Raw genomic sequence first — 15519 nt, forward strand, 5'->3', positions numbered from 1 at the left:
TGTGGTGGTGCTGAGTGGTGTTGTATTGGTGCTGAGTGGTGCTGTAGTGGTGCTGAGTGATGCTGGGGTGGCGCTGAGTGGTGCTGTGGTGGTGCTGAGTTGTGCTGTGGTGGTGCGGAGTGATGCTGGGGTGGTGCTGAGTGATGCTGGGGTGGTGCGGAGTGGTGCTGAGGTGGTGCTGAGTGATGCTGTGGTGGTGCTGAGTGATGCTGTGGTGGTGCTGAGTGGTGCTGTGGTGTTGCTGCGTGATAATGTGGTGGTGCTGAGTGATAATGTGGTGGTGCTGAGTGGTGCTGAGTGGTGCTGTGGTGGTGCTGAGTGGTGCTGTGGTGGTGCTGAGTGATGCTGTGGTGGTGCTGTGGTGGTGCTGAGTGATAATGTGGTGGTGCTGAGTGATGCTGGGGTAGCGCTGAGTGATGATGTGGTGATGCTGAGTGGTGGTGCTGAGTGATGCTGGGGTGGCACTGAGTGATGCTGTGGTGGTGCTGAGTGGTGCTGTGGTGGTGCTGAGTGATGCTGGGGTGGCGCTGAGTGATGCTGGGGTGGCGCTGAGTGATGCTGTGGTGGTGCTGAGTGGTGCTGTGGTGGTGCTGAGTGGTGCTGTGGTGGTGTTCTGGCTACACAGGCCTTTACTGCCTCTATGTGCTCGAAATCCCCAGCCTTTCCCTATCTGTTTCCAGTTACATGTGTCCTAATGCAACCAATGATGGTGAAGGTCGAACAGTTTGATAAGACAATGACTTTGAAAGCGTAGGCTGTGCCTGTATCTCTCCCGACTCCAATGGGTCCTGCTACAGGACTTGTGTTTTCATAAACATTAGGTATAACCCTATATTGTTTTTTGTTGACTTCAACTAGGAAAACAGTGGAGTGGCCATTCACGCATTTCATAAACATTACATTCCTTGGTCCAGCTATCTGAGCCCAGAGAAACGTCACGGACAGATAGTATACATATTTACTAAACACCACGAGAATATTGCTTCAGTGACTACTGCATAATCAAACTGAACCGCTGAAGGTATTTATGCACGTGTATGTATGTGTGTGTGGATATGTGTAGACATGCGTGTATATGCGAGCATACCTGTGTATATGTGAGCATGTTTTAGTGTGTGTGTAAGTATGTACGCGCATTTGTGTACGCGTATGTATTTTGTGCTGTGGCGTTTGTGTGTAGGGGTTTATGTGTATTTGGTTGTTTGTGAATGTTTGTGTGCGTGGGTGTAATCTATGCTTATTTGTGTGGTTGCGTCTGTGCGAGTGGGTATATTTGCTAATGTACGTATTTCTGTGTGTGTATTTATGTGGTTGTGGGGGTAGGTGTGTATATGGAAGCTTATGAATGTCTGCGAATGTGTATTTGCGTAGCTGCGTCTGTGCGTGTGGATATATTTGCATGGGTACCAAGTGTATTGTTGTGGTTGCGTTTGCGTGTTTCTCAGAGTAGGTGTATTTATGTGGTTGTTTGTGTCTGTGAGGCGTCTGGTGTATTTGCTTGCCCAGATACGTGTATTTGAGTAGTTGCGTCTGTGTGTGTAACTGTGTATGTGTATTTGGGTAGTTGCGTGTGCGTTTGTTTGTGTGGTTAGTTGTTTAGGTGTGTGTGTGTGTGTGTATATTTTTGCGTGGTAGATATGTATCTGAGATGTTGCACGTGGGAGCATTTGTTCATGTGCATTCATGTGGCTGATTTGTTTGTACGTGTGTGTACACAGACAGAAGACAACTGTGGCGCACTGAAACCAAACAAAAGAGGGCATGTATTCATGAAAGGGCAAAGGCAGAAAGGCAAAGCCGGTAATTATCCCAGTCTTGCCAAGGTACAATCCTCGCAGGTTTAAATGCATTATGTTGTGGCTTATAGTGGGTTTTTCAAGTAAATTCCAACTTCCATTGAATCGTCTGTTTCAGAACACACCCTTTCAGTCACTTGAGAAGCAGCAGGGAGATAACGACAGTAGAGAGGGTGAGAAAGAGACCAAACAAGAGAAAAGGCGAGAGACCGGAGAAGACGCAACAATACGAAGAGAGAGCTAAAGAGAGGCAGGAAGGATAGAAGGGGAGGGGATATGAAAGAGAAAGAAGGAGGATGAGAGGGAGAATACAGGGGGAAGTAGGAAAGAATAGTGTGGAGAAAGAAAGAAACAAAGTGTGAGATAGCGAGAGAAAACGATAGGGGTGAGAGAAGTAAACATAAAAAAGAAGCAGATGAGAAAAGAAACAAAGGAGTGAGAGAAAGAATAAATAAAGAAGGGGCGAGGGACAGAGATTTGGAAAAGTCAGTCCTAAGAAGTCAGCCTTAGGGTCGCTGAACGCACGCTTGGGAAGCTTCACGCTTCAATGCCTGAGGCCGAGTGCACGCTGGGGAAGCTTCAGATGCCTGTGGGAGGGAGGCTGATGGCTTTGATGTGGACGCGCATTCCGCACGAGTGCACCACATGAACTGGACGCAATCCGCGTTGTTTTCAGAGCTTGGTTTGCCCTCTATACTCTTGTCTATTTATCCCTTATTGGTTAGAATAGTCGAGACCTAAACAACCATCTGTACAACCAGGGGTGGCAGAGAGTTGATCACATTGTGTAGCAGGAAGTTGACTTTCCTGCAGTCTTGTATGCAGACACCCAAACAAGTGTACCCACAGAGCGCTGCACTCCTCTTCACCCTCCTATCTAAGAGATGCACTGAAAATCTCTGGAGCAAATAGGGATTCTGGAAATGCCCAATCCTGCTCCTGGAACCCCCCACCTTCAGTCGAGAGCGGTACATGAGCCAGTCATTCTCTGGTAGCGTCACAAGAATCTGGAGCTCCGTACCGCCCTCCATTCGCCTAACAACCTGCATATTCACCTTCAAAAAGTCCCCTAAGATCCTCCTGTTTGACAGACACCTGGATTAATCACCCTCGACCATACCCAAGTACTCTATCCAGGAGACGAGCTACCTTCATTGGGTGTCCCCGCCATCCTAATCAATGCTTGAACCGTGTACCTCCCTGTCCAACGGCTGCATTTGTCCTGGTCGCAGCTACTGATGCAACATGTCTGAACTTTAATTATTGTAACTGTAACTTGCTGTACCCTTGTATCATGCTACTGTTGAAAAGCGCTCTGATGCCTTCGGGCCATGTCTACGCTGTATAAAATTGCAAAAATAAATTAAAAATAAATAAAATAAAAGGTAATTGGAAGGATAGATAAATTATAAATCCTGCTATCCGGAGGCAATGAAGTGAATAGTGGCCTGGAATTAAATCTTTATTTAAGCCTGCTCGGGGAGTGTGGTACACGTGCGCCCCTCTAGCTGTAGGCGCCCTGGGCCTGAGCACAGCCGGGCCTGGCCGGAATGCACGTGAGGTCCCGGGGAAGATGTGGGCAGCCGAAACCAGAGATGGGAGCCACCCTGCGTGCACACCCGGTAAACCTTGCACCTTGGCGAGGACAGGGCTGCAGGGACCTTTGCTCCACACACTCTGAGGCGGCAGCTCCAGACTTGCAGGAGGTGGAATGCGCGGAATGAGGCCCTGAACCGGTTTGGCGGCAGGCGGAGGGTGTTCACGGCAGCAGCCGGCCGGAACTCCCTCCCCAGAGCGCCTTGAAGTGCTCCTGCGCGCCAGGAGCCGCCGCACAGCGCTGGAGGCCCCGGGTGGACATGGACAAGCTGCGGCGCCTGAGCGCGCACTGGGTCAAGTACGAGATCCTGGTGCACTTCCCGGAGGACGGGCGGATGCTGCCGGTCTCCGTCAAGCCCACGGACACCATGAAGGACCTGCGGGTTCACCTGGTGAAGCTGGGGGTCACCTCCTGGAAGAAGCACTTCTTCTACAACGGGGTGCAGCTGGGGGAGCACGAGACCGTCAAGTCAGTTAACATCAAGGACGGCTCGGTCATCCTGCTGGTCAGCGGGGCCAGGTACAGACGCGCGCGCCCCCGCCCCCCAACCCCCACCCCCTCAAATCTTGCATCCATCCGCTCCTGGCTTCAGGGAGGCGCAGGGGCCCACATCTTGTATCCATCCGCTCCTGGCTCCAGGTACGCGCGCGCAGGGGCCCCCCATCTTGTATCCATCCGCTCCTGGCTCCAGGTACGCGCGCGCAGGGGCCCCCCATCTTGCATCCATCCGATCCTGGCTCCAGGGTCCAGGGAGGCACAGGCACAGGGGTCCCACATTTTGTATCCATCCGCTCCTGGCTCCAGGGAGGCGCAGCCCCCCCCCCCTCCCCCCCCCCCCTATCTTGTATCCATCCGCTCGTGGCCCCAGGGAGGCGCAGACGCAGGGCCCCTGAAATGATGCGATTCTGCGGCCGCGGCGTTTTTTCCCCTATTTATGCATTTGCCGCATTTACCGCATACTCTACCCTCTGGTGCTGAATCTGCACATTTTAATCCAAAAAAATGTTTGTAGCTGAAAGGGATCAATCAAAAGTTCGGTGCTCTGCTTACTTTTCGGGGCTTGTATTGTGTTTTATGCGTGATTTATTTACACGCTGCTCAGGGGGTGAGAGACAGCAAGAGGAAGAAATGAAGGGAGCGAGTGGGACGGAAGGAGCAGGAAGAAAGAAGGAGAGAAAATTCTGCATTTCTACATTTATAATAATGCCACAGCCAGCATTGAGCAACATTTGAGTTGAAGCAGGGACACCTGAGACTGCGGTTCCTTTGCTCTGAACCCTGCTGAGACCGTTCTGGAGAAACTAGGATTATCTGTGTATTTACATTATACATATTTACAATGTGGGGCGCGGGCAGATGAATAGATTTGCCCACGATTACACATTTTGACGGGTGCAGATGGCGGGATTAGAATGTAGGCTACCGAGTTTCACTTTCAGCATCTACTTAAACCTTATCTCTTCCCTGCATGCACTGAAAAGAAGCCAGGAGGGTCTTAACCGGATCTCACACACCACATGGTTTTTTTTCTCACAGCACCCACCGGTCTCCGACTCCCCTGCTACAAATCAAATGTTCCCTGTGGTGTGTTCTGCTGCTTCTTGGAGTAAGATGTGCCCTTTGCTATGAATTAAGAACTGCACAAAGCTATGTCCCTCATTTAAAACATAACATTAACGCGTTCCAACATTTATCGACCTCGGAAGGATGAATGCTGAATTGTGACTTGCAGGTCTCACACAAATGCCACCAGCTAGTACTTTAATCATTGCACCATCTAGCAGGTGCAAAACACCACCTGTGCGGTGTCCCTGTGAGTGGAGCGCAGGCGTGTTGGAGAATGTGGACGTTTCCTGACAGGAGGTTATGTGTTATATAAATAATTTATAAAACACAGTTGTATCCAGTGAGGTCGCATTGCTTCTGAAACGTAAGTGGTTTAACTGCCCCAGGAGAACATTAGAGCCTCGGTACTCTCAGGGCTGTAGCTATCCGTGGTGCAGCAGGTGCAGGGGCACCGGCACCCGGTTGCTTCAGTCATCCAAAGAGCTCTGATTATTGCTGTGTGTTACTTTCCAATCAGTGGGCCGGGTGGTGGGGCATTTCCTTGCATTCACGAGGGGCTGTGGCACCCTCTCTGCTGCACTGGTGCACTCTTTTCCTGGGCAGTTTTTTTCCACGAGGCAGAAAAAGATACTTAGCCATTGAGGGGTTGGCTTAAGATGCCAATCACAACAGGAAGGCTCTTTGCAGCCTTGTGAAGCAGTCATAAGCCAGGCTCAGTTTGGTACAGCCGGGATTTAATTTTCAGCGTTTATTCGCCAAACATGATCTTCGGTTGACTTCTTAGTGTAACTAGAAAGTTGGGGAGTTTAATCGTAGCACGCCAGAAAAATTAGTTTTAAACTCATAAGGTTGCCACTGCCTCCATGCTACCAAGAAGGCGATGCTCCCACCCTGGGTTTTAGTTTTAAGATATAGATGCATTCTGGGCGTTGTAGTCCTAGTGTACTTCAACTGATTCCATTACCACACTTCCAGACCATGGTTTTTAAAGAGAAGTCCTGGTCAGGAGCATTACTTGGCACTAGGGTCCATCTGGTAGCTAGAGCTGGGAATTTTTGAATTTTGTTTAATCCAATGGAGGGAATTTTTGCTCCTAAACCCCCTTAAAGGCGGAGGCAGGGCGGTAAGATAAGAGGGGGTCTTTAAATGGATGGCATGGTATATAATGCAGCCTGTATTAAAAGTGACCCTCACTTCCTTGTTCTACAGGGATAATTGATGACCTCCAGACAGACATCTGTCTTGGGAAAGACTGGTAGGCAGGGCCCTCATTTTACCCAGTTCCATGCGTGAGCAGGTTGTCTAGTCCAGGTTTCTTTCGTTGCATTCTGGGATTTGTAGTCCTGTTTAACCCGGACTACAGGTCTAAGAATTCAAAGAATTCTCCTGCTCAGGATGAGCTACTTACATATGGAACTAGGAAACGTAAGCTCTCCGGGGAGGGGTAACATTTGACCAACACAGCTGTGAGCATTCTGTGAAGTCTGGTAACAATTGGGAAAAATGTACAAAAGTAGTTAATCTGTTTCCTTAAAAAGCAAAACTATAAAAAGGAAATACATATAATGGCGCTCTAAAGCAGACAGACAGAATGACACAACTAAACCCGAGTGCAGTAGACTTTGCTCCATTTCTTCCTGAAATTCCTGCAGGGCTGGGGAGAGTCAGTCGAAGTCAGTGCCTGACAATATTGCAAGTCACGAGCTAAACTAGGTAAGAGTCAAACAGCATTCCATTTTCAAGACAGAAGTTTCGGGTGCTGTAGAAGTTTTCTGGTGCTGTCACAAATATGCAGAAAATGGAATGTTGTTCAGTGAAACTTGAAATGGTCACACAAGTTCATGTCTCTGACCTTTGACCTCCACAGGCTGTACCTAGAAAGAGGAATTCTTGCACACAGTAGAATTTGTGCAACAGCACTACCATTTATTGTGTAGCATCAAAACTGGGCAGAAAAAGAGGTGTGGCTGGGTAGCGCCAGTCTGCGCTATTTATGTTAGGTAGGTGGTCGCTATTTAGCCGGCCCAGCGGGTAAGTAGTGACGTTTCACTGTTATTTGACCACAGATATATGGTACTTTTCTTTGGGAGGCCCCAAACAACAAAGAAACGTCACTATATGTCCAGCAGCATAATAAATAGCAGAACATATTGACTTTTCTGTCAGCTGCATCAGCGAATACCAAAGAAACTTCACTATGTACCAGGCATGTGGTTAAATTACAGTTCATGTACCATTTGCCAAACAGAAGTAACTAAAACATCACTATTTATCTGACTATTAGTTAACTAGCCGAGCTTCTGTAATATTTGCCCAATGGCTGGATAGACACTCTGAACACAAAATGCTGTGTTATCAGCATTTGTACAGTGGTAGGATGACCACATGGCTCCAGGTTACCACAGGGACCCCATGCTTGCAGAAGTGGGCTTTCATTTAACAATTAACTGGAATCAGATGTGTTGGTCCACCTGAGGCAAACTTAACTCTAAAGTGGTTGCTTATTTCTAGCATCTAATGCTGGCCAGGGCATCACCGTTACTTGGTAGTCCGCATCAAGCGTGATCATGCGTTCTCTCTAATGCTGGCCAGGACATCACCGTTGCTTGGTAGTCCGCATCAAGCGTGATCATGCGTTCTCTCTAATGCTGGCCAGGACATCACCGTTGCTTGATAGTCCGCATCAAGCGTGATCATGCGTTCTCTCTAATGCTGGCCAGGGCATCACCGTTACTTGGGTCCGCATCAAGCGTGATCATGCGTTCTCTCTAATACAGGCCAGGGCATCACCGTCGCTTGGTTGTCCGCATCAGGCGTGATCATGCGTTCTCTCTAATGCTGGCCAGGGCATCACCGTGACTTGGGTCCGCATCAAGCGTGATCATGCGTTCTCTCTAATGCTGGCCAGGACATCACCGTTGGTTGGTAGTCCGCATCAAGCGTGATCATGCGTTCTCTCTAATGCTGGCCAGGGCATCACCGTTACTTGGGTCCGCATCAAGCGTGATCATGCGTTCTCTCTAATACTGGCCAGGGCCTCACCGTCGCTTGGTTGTCCGCATCAGGCGTGATCATGCGTTCTCTCTAATGCTGGCCAGGGCATCACTGTGACTTGGGTCCGCATCACGCGTGATCATGCGTTCTCTCTAATGCTGGCCAGGGCATCACCGTCGCTTGGTTCTCCGCATCAAGCGTAATCATGCGTTCTCTCTAATGCTGGCCAGGGCATCACCGTTACTTGGTTGTCCGCATCAAGCGTGATCATGCGTTCTCTCTAACGCTGGCCTGGGCATCACCGTTGCTTGGTTGTCAGCATCAAGCGTGATCATGCATTCTCTCTAATGCTGGCCAGGGCATCAGCGTTACTTGCTTGTCCGCATCAAGCGTGATCATGCGTTCTCTCTAATGCTGGCGAGGGCATCACCGTTACTTGGTTGTCCGCATCAAGCGTGATCATGCGTTCTCTCTAATGCTGGCCAGGGCATCACCGTTGCTTGGTTGTCCCCATCAAGTGTGATCACGCGTTCTCTCTAATGCTGACCAGCGCATTGCGGTTGCTTGGTTGTCCGCATCAAGTGTGATCATGAGTTCTCTATAATGCAGGCCATTGCATTATCATTGCTTGGTTGTCCGCATCAAGTGTGATCACGCTTTCTCTCTAATGCTGACCAGCGCATTGCTGTTGCTTGGTTGTCTGCATCAAGTGTGATCACGCTTTCTCTCTAATGCTGACCAGCGCATTGCTGTTGCTTAGTTGTCCACATCAAGTGTGATCATGTGCTCTCTCATGCTGGCCATTGCACCGCCATTACTTAATTGTCCGCATGAAGTGTGACCATGAGTTCTCTCTAATGCTGACCAGAGCATCGCTGTTGCTTGGTTGTCCCCATCAAGCATGATCATGCGTTCTCTCTAATGCTGACCAGTGCATCACTTTTGCTTGGTTGTCCGCATCAAACATGATCATGCGTTCTCTCTCATGTCTCATGTTCTCTCTCACGCCTCAGCCAGACTCATACTAGACATCCCGCGTAAAGACCACTTCTCTGGACACCTGAAAAACCTCCACTGACTCCCCGTTAACAAGAGGATTACTTTCCGCCTCCTAACCCACGCACACAAAGTACTCTACGAACTTGGACCCGAATGCCTCAACTCACGACTTTCCTTCTACACCCCCTCCCGCCACCTACGATCCTCCAACCAAGCCCTTGCAACTGTTCCTTTGCATCAACAAAACCACCATGGGAGGCAGATCCTTCTCCTACCTGGCAGCTAAAACCTGGAACTCACTTCCCACTCCCCTTCGCCTCACTCAGAACCACCTTACATTCAGAAAGCAACTTAAAACCTGGATATTCGACAAGTAATTCCCCACCCTTCCTCAAGCGCCTTGAGACCCTCTGGGTATGTAGCGCGCTATATAAATCACTTGACTTGACTTGACTTGACATCATGTGCTCTCTCTAAATACTGAGCAGTGCATCGCCTTTGCTTGGCAGTCAGCATCAAGTGTAACAATGTGTTCTCTCTAATTCTGACCAGTGCATTGCCGTTGCTTGGTTGTCTGCATCAATTGCGATCATGCGTTCTCTCTAATGCTGGCCAGCTCATCACCGTTGCTTGCTTGTCCGCATCAAGTGTGATCATGCGTTATCTCTAATGCTGGCCACTGCATCACAGCTATTTAGTTGTCCGCATCAAGTGTGTTTATGCATTCTCTCTAATTCTGACCAGTGCATTGTGGTTACTTAGTTGTCTACATCAAGTGTATCACGTTCTCTCTTTAATGATGGCCATTGCATCACTGTTGCTTGGTTGTCCACATCAAGTGTGATCATGCATTCACTTTATTCTGACCAGTGCATCATGGTTACTTAGTTGCCCACATCAAATGTATCACGCTCTCTCTCTAATGATGGCCATTGCATCACCGTTGCTTGGTCGTCCGCATCAAGTGTGATCATGCCTTCTCTCTAGTGCTGACCAGTGCATCGCCGTTACTTGGTTGTCCACATCAAGCATGATCACATTTTCTCTTTAATTCTGACCAGTGTATCACCGTTGTTTGGTTGTACACATCAAGTGTGATCATGCGTTCTCTCTAATGATGGCCATTGCATCACCGTTGTTTGCTAGTCCACATCAAGTGTGATCATGTGCTCTCTGTAATGCTGGCCAGCGCATCACCGTTGCTTTGTTGTCCACATCAAGCGTGATCATGCGTTCTCTCTAATGCTGACCAGTGCTTCGCCCATGCTTGGTTGTCTGCGTCAAGTGTGATCTTGGTTGCTCTCTAATGCTAGCCATTGCATCACCATTGCTTGCTAGTCCACATCAAATGTGATCATGTGTTCTCTCTAATGCTGGCCAGCGAATCGCCGTTGCTTGATTGTTCACATCAAGTGTGATTATGTTTTCTCTCTAATGCTGGCCAGCGAATCGCTGTTGCTTGGTTGTTCACATCGAGTATGATGAGGTGTTGTCTCTATTGCTGACAAGAGCATCGCTGTCCACATCAAAGTGTGATCATACGTTTTTTCTAATGCTGACCAGTGCATCGCCGTTGCTTCATTGTCCACATAAAGTGTGATTAGGCGTTCTCTTGAATGCTTAGCAGTGCATCACTATTGCTTGGTTGTTCCCATCAAGTGTGATCATGTGTTCTCTCTTATGCTGACCAATGCACCGCCATTGCTTGGCTGGCCACGTCAAGCGTGATCTTGCATTCTCTCAAATACTAGCCAGTGCATCGATGTTGCTTGGTTGTCCACATCAAATGTGATCATGCATTCTCTCTAATGCTGGACAGTGCATCACTTAGTTGAACACATCATGTGATCATGCAATCTCTCAAATTCTGACCAGTGCATTGCCGTTGCTTAGTTGTCCACATCAAGTGTGATCCTGTGTTCTCTCTAATGCTGGCCATTCCATTGCCGTTGCTTGGTTGTCTGCATCAAGTGTGATCATGCGTTCTCCCTAATGCTGGCCAGCACATCAACGTTGATTGGCTGTCCACATCAAGTGTGATCATGCATTCCCTAATTCTGACTAGTGCATTACGGGTAGTTAGTTGTCCGCATCAAGTGTATCATGCTCTCTCTCTAATGCTGGCAATTGCATCACCGTTGCTTGGTGGTCCACATCAAGCGTGATCATACGTTCTCTCTAATGCTGACCAGTTAATTGCCGTTGCTTGGTTGTCCGCATCAAGTGTGATCATGAGTTCTTTCTAATGCAGGCCATTGCATCACCATTGGTTGGTTGTCCGCATCAAGTGTAATCACGCGTTCTCTCTAATGCTGGCCATTGCGTTGCCAGTGCTTAGTTGTCCACATCAACTGTGATCATGTGTTCTCTCATCCTGGCCATTGCACCACCATTACTTAATTGTCCGCATCAAGTGTGACCATGAGTTCTCGCTAATGCTGACCAGCGCATCGCTGTTGCTTGGTTGTCCCCATCAAGCATGATCATGCGTTCTCTCTAATACTGACCAGCGCATCCCTGTTGCTTGGTTGTCCGCATCAAACGTAATCATGCGTTCTCTCTCATGCTGGCAATTGCACCGCCGTTACTTACTTGTACGCATCAAGTGTGTTCATGTGCTGTCTCTAATGCTGACCAGTGCATCGATGTTGCTTGGTTGTCCACATCAAATGTGATCATGCATTCTCTCTAATGCTGGACAGTGCATCACCGTTACTTAGTTGAACACATCATGTGATCATGCAATCTCTCAAATTCTGACCAGTGCATTGCCGTTGCTTAGTTGTCCACATCAAGTGTGATCCTGTGTTCTCTCTAATGCTGGCCATTCCATTGCCGTTGCTTGGTTGTCTGCATCAAGTGTGATCATGCGTTCTCCCTTAATGCTGGCCAGCACATCAACGTTGATTAGCTGTCCACATCAAGTGTGATCATGCGTTCCCTAATTCTGACTAGTGCATTACGGGTAGTTAGTTGTCCGCATCAAGTGTATCATGCTCTCTTTCTAAAGCTGGCAATTGCATCACCGTTGCTTGGTGGTCCACATCAAGCGTGATCATACGTTCTCTCTAATGCTGACCAGTTCATTGCCGTTGCTTGGTTGTCCGCATCAAGTGTGATCATGAGTTCTTTCTAATGCAGGCCATTGCATCACCATTGGTTGGTTGTCCGCATCAAGTGTAATCACGCGTTCTCTCTAATGCTGGCCATTGCGTTGCCAGTGCTTAGTTGTCCACATCAACTGTGATCATGTGTTCTCTCATGCTGGCCATTGCACCACCATTACTTAATTGTCCGCATCAAGTGTGACCATGAGTTCTCGCTAATGCTGACCAGCGCATCGCTGTTGCTTGGTTGTCCCCATCAAGCATGATCATGCGTTCTCTCTAATACTGACCAGCGCATCCCTGTTGCTTGGTTGTCCGCATCAAACGTGATCATGCGTTCTCTCTCATGCTGGCAATTGCACCGCCGTTACTTACTTGTACGCATCAAGTGTGTTCATGTGCTGTCTCTAATGCTGACCAGTGCATCGCTGTTGCTTGGTTGTCCGCATCGAGCATGATCATACGTTCTCACTAATGTTGACCAGTGCATCACGGTTGCTTGGTTGTCCGCATCAAGCGTGATCATATGTTCTCTCTAATGCTGGCCAATGCATTACCATTGCTTGGTTGTCTGCATCAAGTGTGATCATGCGTTCTCTCTAATGCTGACCAGTGCATCGCTGTTGCTTGGTTGTCCCTATCAAGCATGATCATGCGTTCTCTCTAATGCTGACCAGCGCATCACTGTTGCTTGGTTGTCCGCATCAAACGTGATCATGCGTTCTTTCTCATACTGGCCATTGCACCGCCGTTACTTAGTTGTACGCATCAAGTGTGAGCAAACGTTCTCTCTAATGCTGGCCAATGCATTACCATTGCTTGGATGTCCGCATCAAGTGTGATCACGCGTTCTCTCTAATGCAGACCTGCGCATAGCTGTTGCTTGGTTGTCCGCATAAAGTGTGATCACACGTTCTCTCTAATGCTGACCAGCGCATTGCTGTTTCTTGGTTGTCCACATCAAGTGTGATCATGAGTTCTCTCTAATGCAGGTAATTGCATTACCATTGCTTGGTTGTCCGCATCAAGTGTGATCATGAGTTCTCTCTAATGCTGGCCATTGCGTTGCCAATGCTTAGTTGTCCACATCAAGTGTGATCATGTGTTCTCTCTAATGCTGGCTATTGCAAAGCAATTACATAATTGTCCGCATCAAGAGTGACCATGAGTTCTCTCTAATGCTGACCAGCGCATCGCTGTTCCTTTGTTGTCCCCATCAAGCATGATCATGCGTTCTCTCTAATGCTGACCAGCGCATCACTGTTGCTTGGTTGTCCGCATCAAACGTGATCATGCGTTCTCTCTCATGCTGGCCCTTGCACAGCCATTACTTAGTTGTACGCATCAAGTGTGATCATGTGTTCTCTGTAATGCTGACCAGTGCATCGCTGTTGCTTGGTTGTCCGCATCAAGCATGATCATACGTTCTCTCTAATGCTAGCCAATGCATTACCATTGCTTGGTTGTCCGCATCAAGTGTGATTATGCGTTCTCTCTAATGTAGGCCTTTGCATTACCATTGCTTGGTTGTCCGCATCAAGTGTGATCATGCCTTCTCTCTAATGCAGGCCTTTGCATTACCATTGCTTGGTTTTCCGCATCAAGTGTGATCAAACGTTCTCTCTAATGCTGGCCAATGCATTACCATTGCTTGGTTGTCCGCATCAAATGTCATTATGCGTTCTCTCTAATGCAGGCCTTTGCATTACCATTGCTTGGATGTCTGCATCAAGTGTGATCATGCCTTCTCTCTAATGCAGGCCTTTGCATCACCATTGCTTGGATGTCCGCATAAAGTGTGATCACGCGTTCTCTCTAATGCTGACCAGCGCATTGCTGTTTCTTGGTTGTCCGCATAAAGTGTGATCATGCGTTTTCTCTAATGCTGACCAGCGCATTGCTGTTTCTTGGTTGTCCGCATAAAGTGTGATCATGCGTTTTCTCTAATGCTGACCAGCGCATTGCTGTTTCTTGGTTGTCCGCATAAAGTGTGATCATGCGTTCTCTCTAATGCTGACCAGCGCATTGCTGTTTCTTGGTTGTCCGCATAAAGTGTGATCATGCGTTTTCTCTAATGCTGACCAGCGCATTGCTGTTTCTTGGTTGTCCGCATAAAGTGTGATCACACGTTCTCTCTAATGCTGACCAGCGCATTGCTGTTTCTTGGTTGTCCACATCAAGTGTGATCATGAGTTCTCTCTAATGCAGGTAATTGCATTACCATTGCTTGGTTGTCCGCATCAAGTGTGATCATGAGTTCTCTCTAATGCTGGCCATTGCGTTGCCAATGCTTAGTTGTCCACATCAAGTGTGATCATGTGTTCTCTCTAATGCTGGCTATTGCAAAGCAATTACATAATTGTCCGCATCAAGAGTGACCATGAGTTCTCTCTAATGCTGACCAGCGCATCGCTGTTCCTTGGTTGTCCCCATCAAGCATGATCATGCGTTCTCTCTAATGCTGACCAGCGCATCACTGTTGCTTGGTTGTCCGCATCAAACGTGATCATGCGTTCTCTCTCATGCTGGCCCTTGCACAGCCGTTACTTAGTTGTACGCATCAAGTGTGATCATGTGTTCTCTGTAATGCTGACCAGTGCATCGCTGTTGCTTGGTTGTCCGCATCAAGCATGATCATACGTTCTCTCTAATGCTAGCCAATGCATTACCATTGCTTGGTTGTCCGCATCAAGTGTGATTATGCGTTCTCTCTAATGCAGGCCTTTGCATTACCATTGCTTGGTTGTCCGCATCAAGTGTGATCATGCCTTCTCTCTAATGCAGGCCTTTGCATTACCATTGCTTGGTTTTCCGCATCAAGTGTGATCAAACGTTCTCTCTAATGCTGGCCAATGCATTACCATTGCTTGGTTGTCCGCATCAAATGTCATTATGCGTTCTCTCTAATGCAGGCCTTTGCATTACCATTGCTTGGATGTCTGCATCAAGTGTGATCATGCCTTCTCTCTAATGCAGGCCTTTGCATCACCATTGCTTGGATGTCCGCATAAAGTGTGATCACGCGTTCTCTCTAATGCTGACCAGCGCATTGCTGTTTCTTGGTTGTCCGCATAAAGTGTGATCATGCGTTTTCTCTAATGCTGACCAGCGCATTGCTGTTTCTTGGTTGTCCGCATAAAGTGTGATCATGCGTTTTCTCTAATGCTGACCAGCGCTTTGCTGTTTCTTGGTTGTCCGCATAAAGTGTGATCATGCGTTCTCTCTAATGCTGACCAGCGCATTGCTGTTTCTTGGTTGTCTGCTTCAAGTGTGATCATGCGTTCTCTCTAACGCTGACCAGCGCATTGCTGTTTCTTGGTTGTCCACATCAAGTGTGATCATGAGTTCTCTCTAATGCTGACCAGCGCATCGCTGTTTCTTGGTTGTCCGCATAAAGTGTGATCATGCGTTCTCTCTAATGCTGACCAGCGCATTGCTGTTTCTTGGTTGTCTGCTTCAA

General features: G+C 48.2%; 1 protein-coding gene across 1 annotated transcript in view; it reads left to right on the plus strand.

Moving 5' to 3' along the window:
* The first annotated feature begins 3466 nt into the window (after positions 1-3466).
* Positions 3467-15519, plus strand: part of TINCR (TINCR ubiquitin domain containing) — a 40949-nt gene continuing 28896 nt past the window's right edge. The window contains exon 1 of the mRNA XM_086947043.1: positions 3467-3912. Within this exon, the coding sequence (XP_086803169.1) occupies positions 3653-3912 (260 nt within the window). The 5' untranslated portion in view covers positions 3467-3652. The remainder of the gene's footprint in view (positions 3913-15519) is intronic.

The sequence above is a fragment of the Lissotriton vulgaris genome, chromosome 12, assembly GCF_964263255.1.
Source record: "Lissotriton vulgaris chromosome 12, aLisVul1.2, whole genome shotgun sequence".
NCBI lineage: Eukaryota > Metazoa > Chordata > Amphibia > Caudata > Salamandridae > Lissotriton > Lissotriton vulgaris.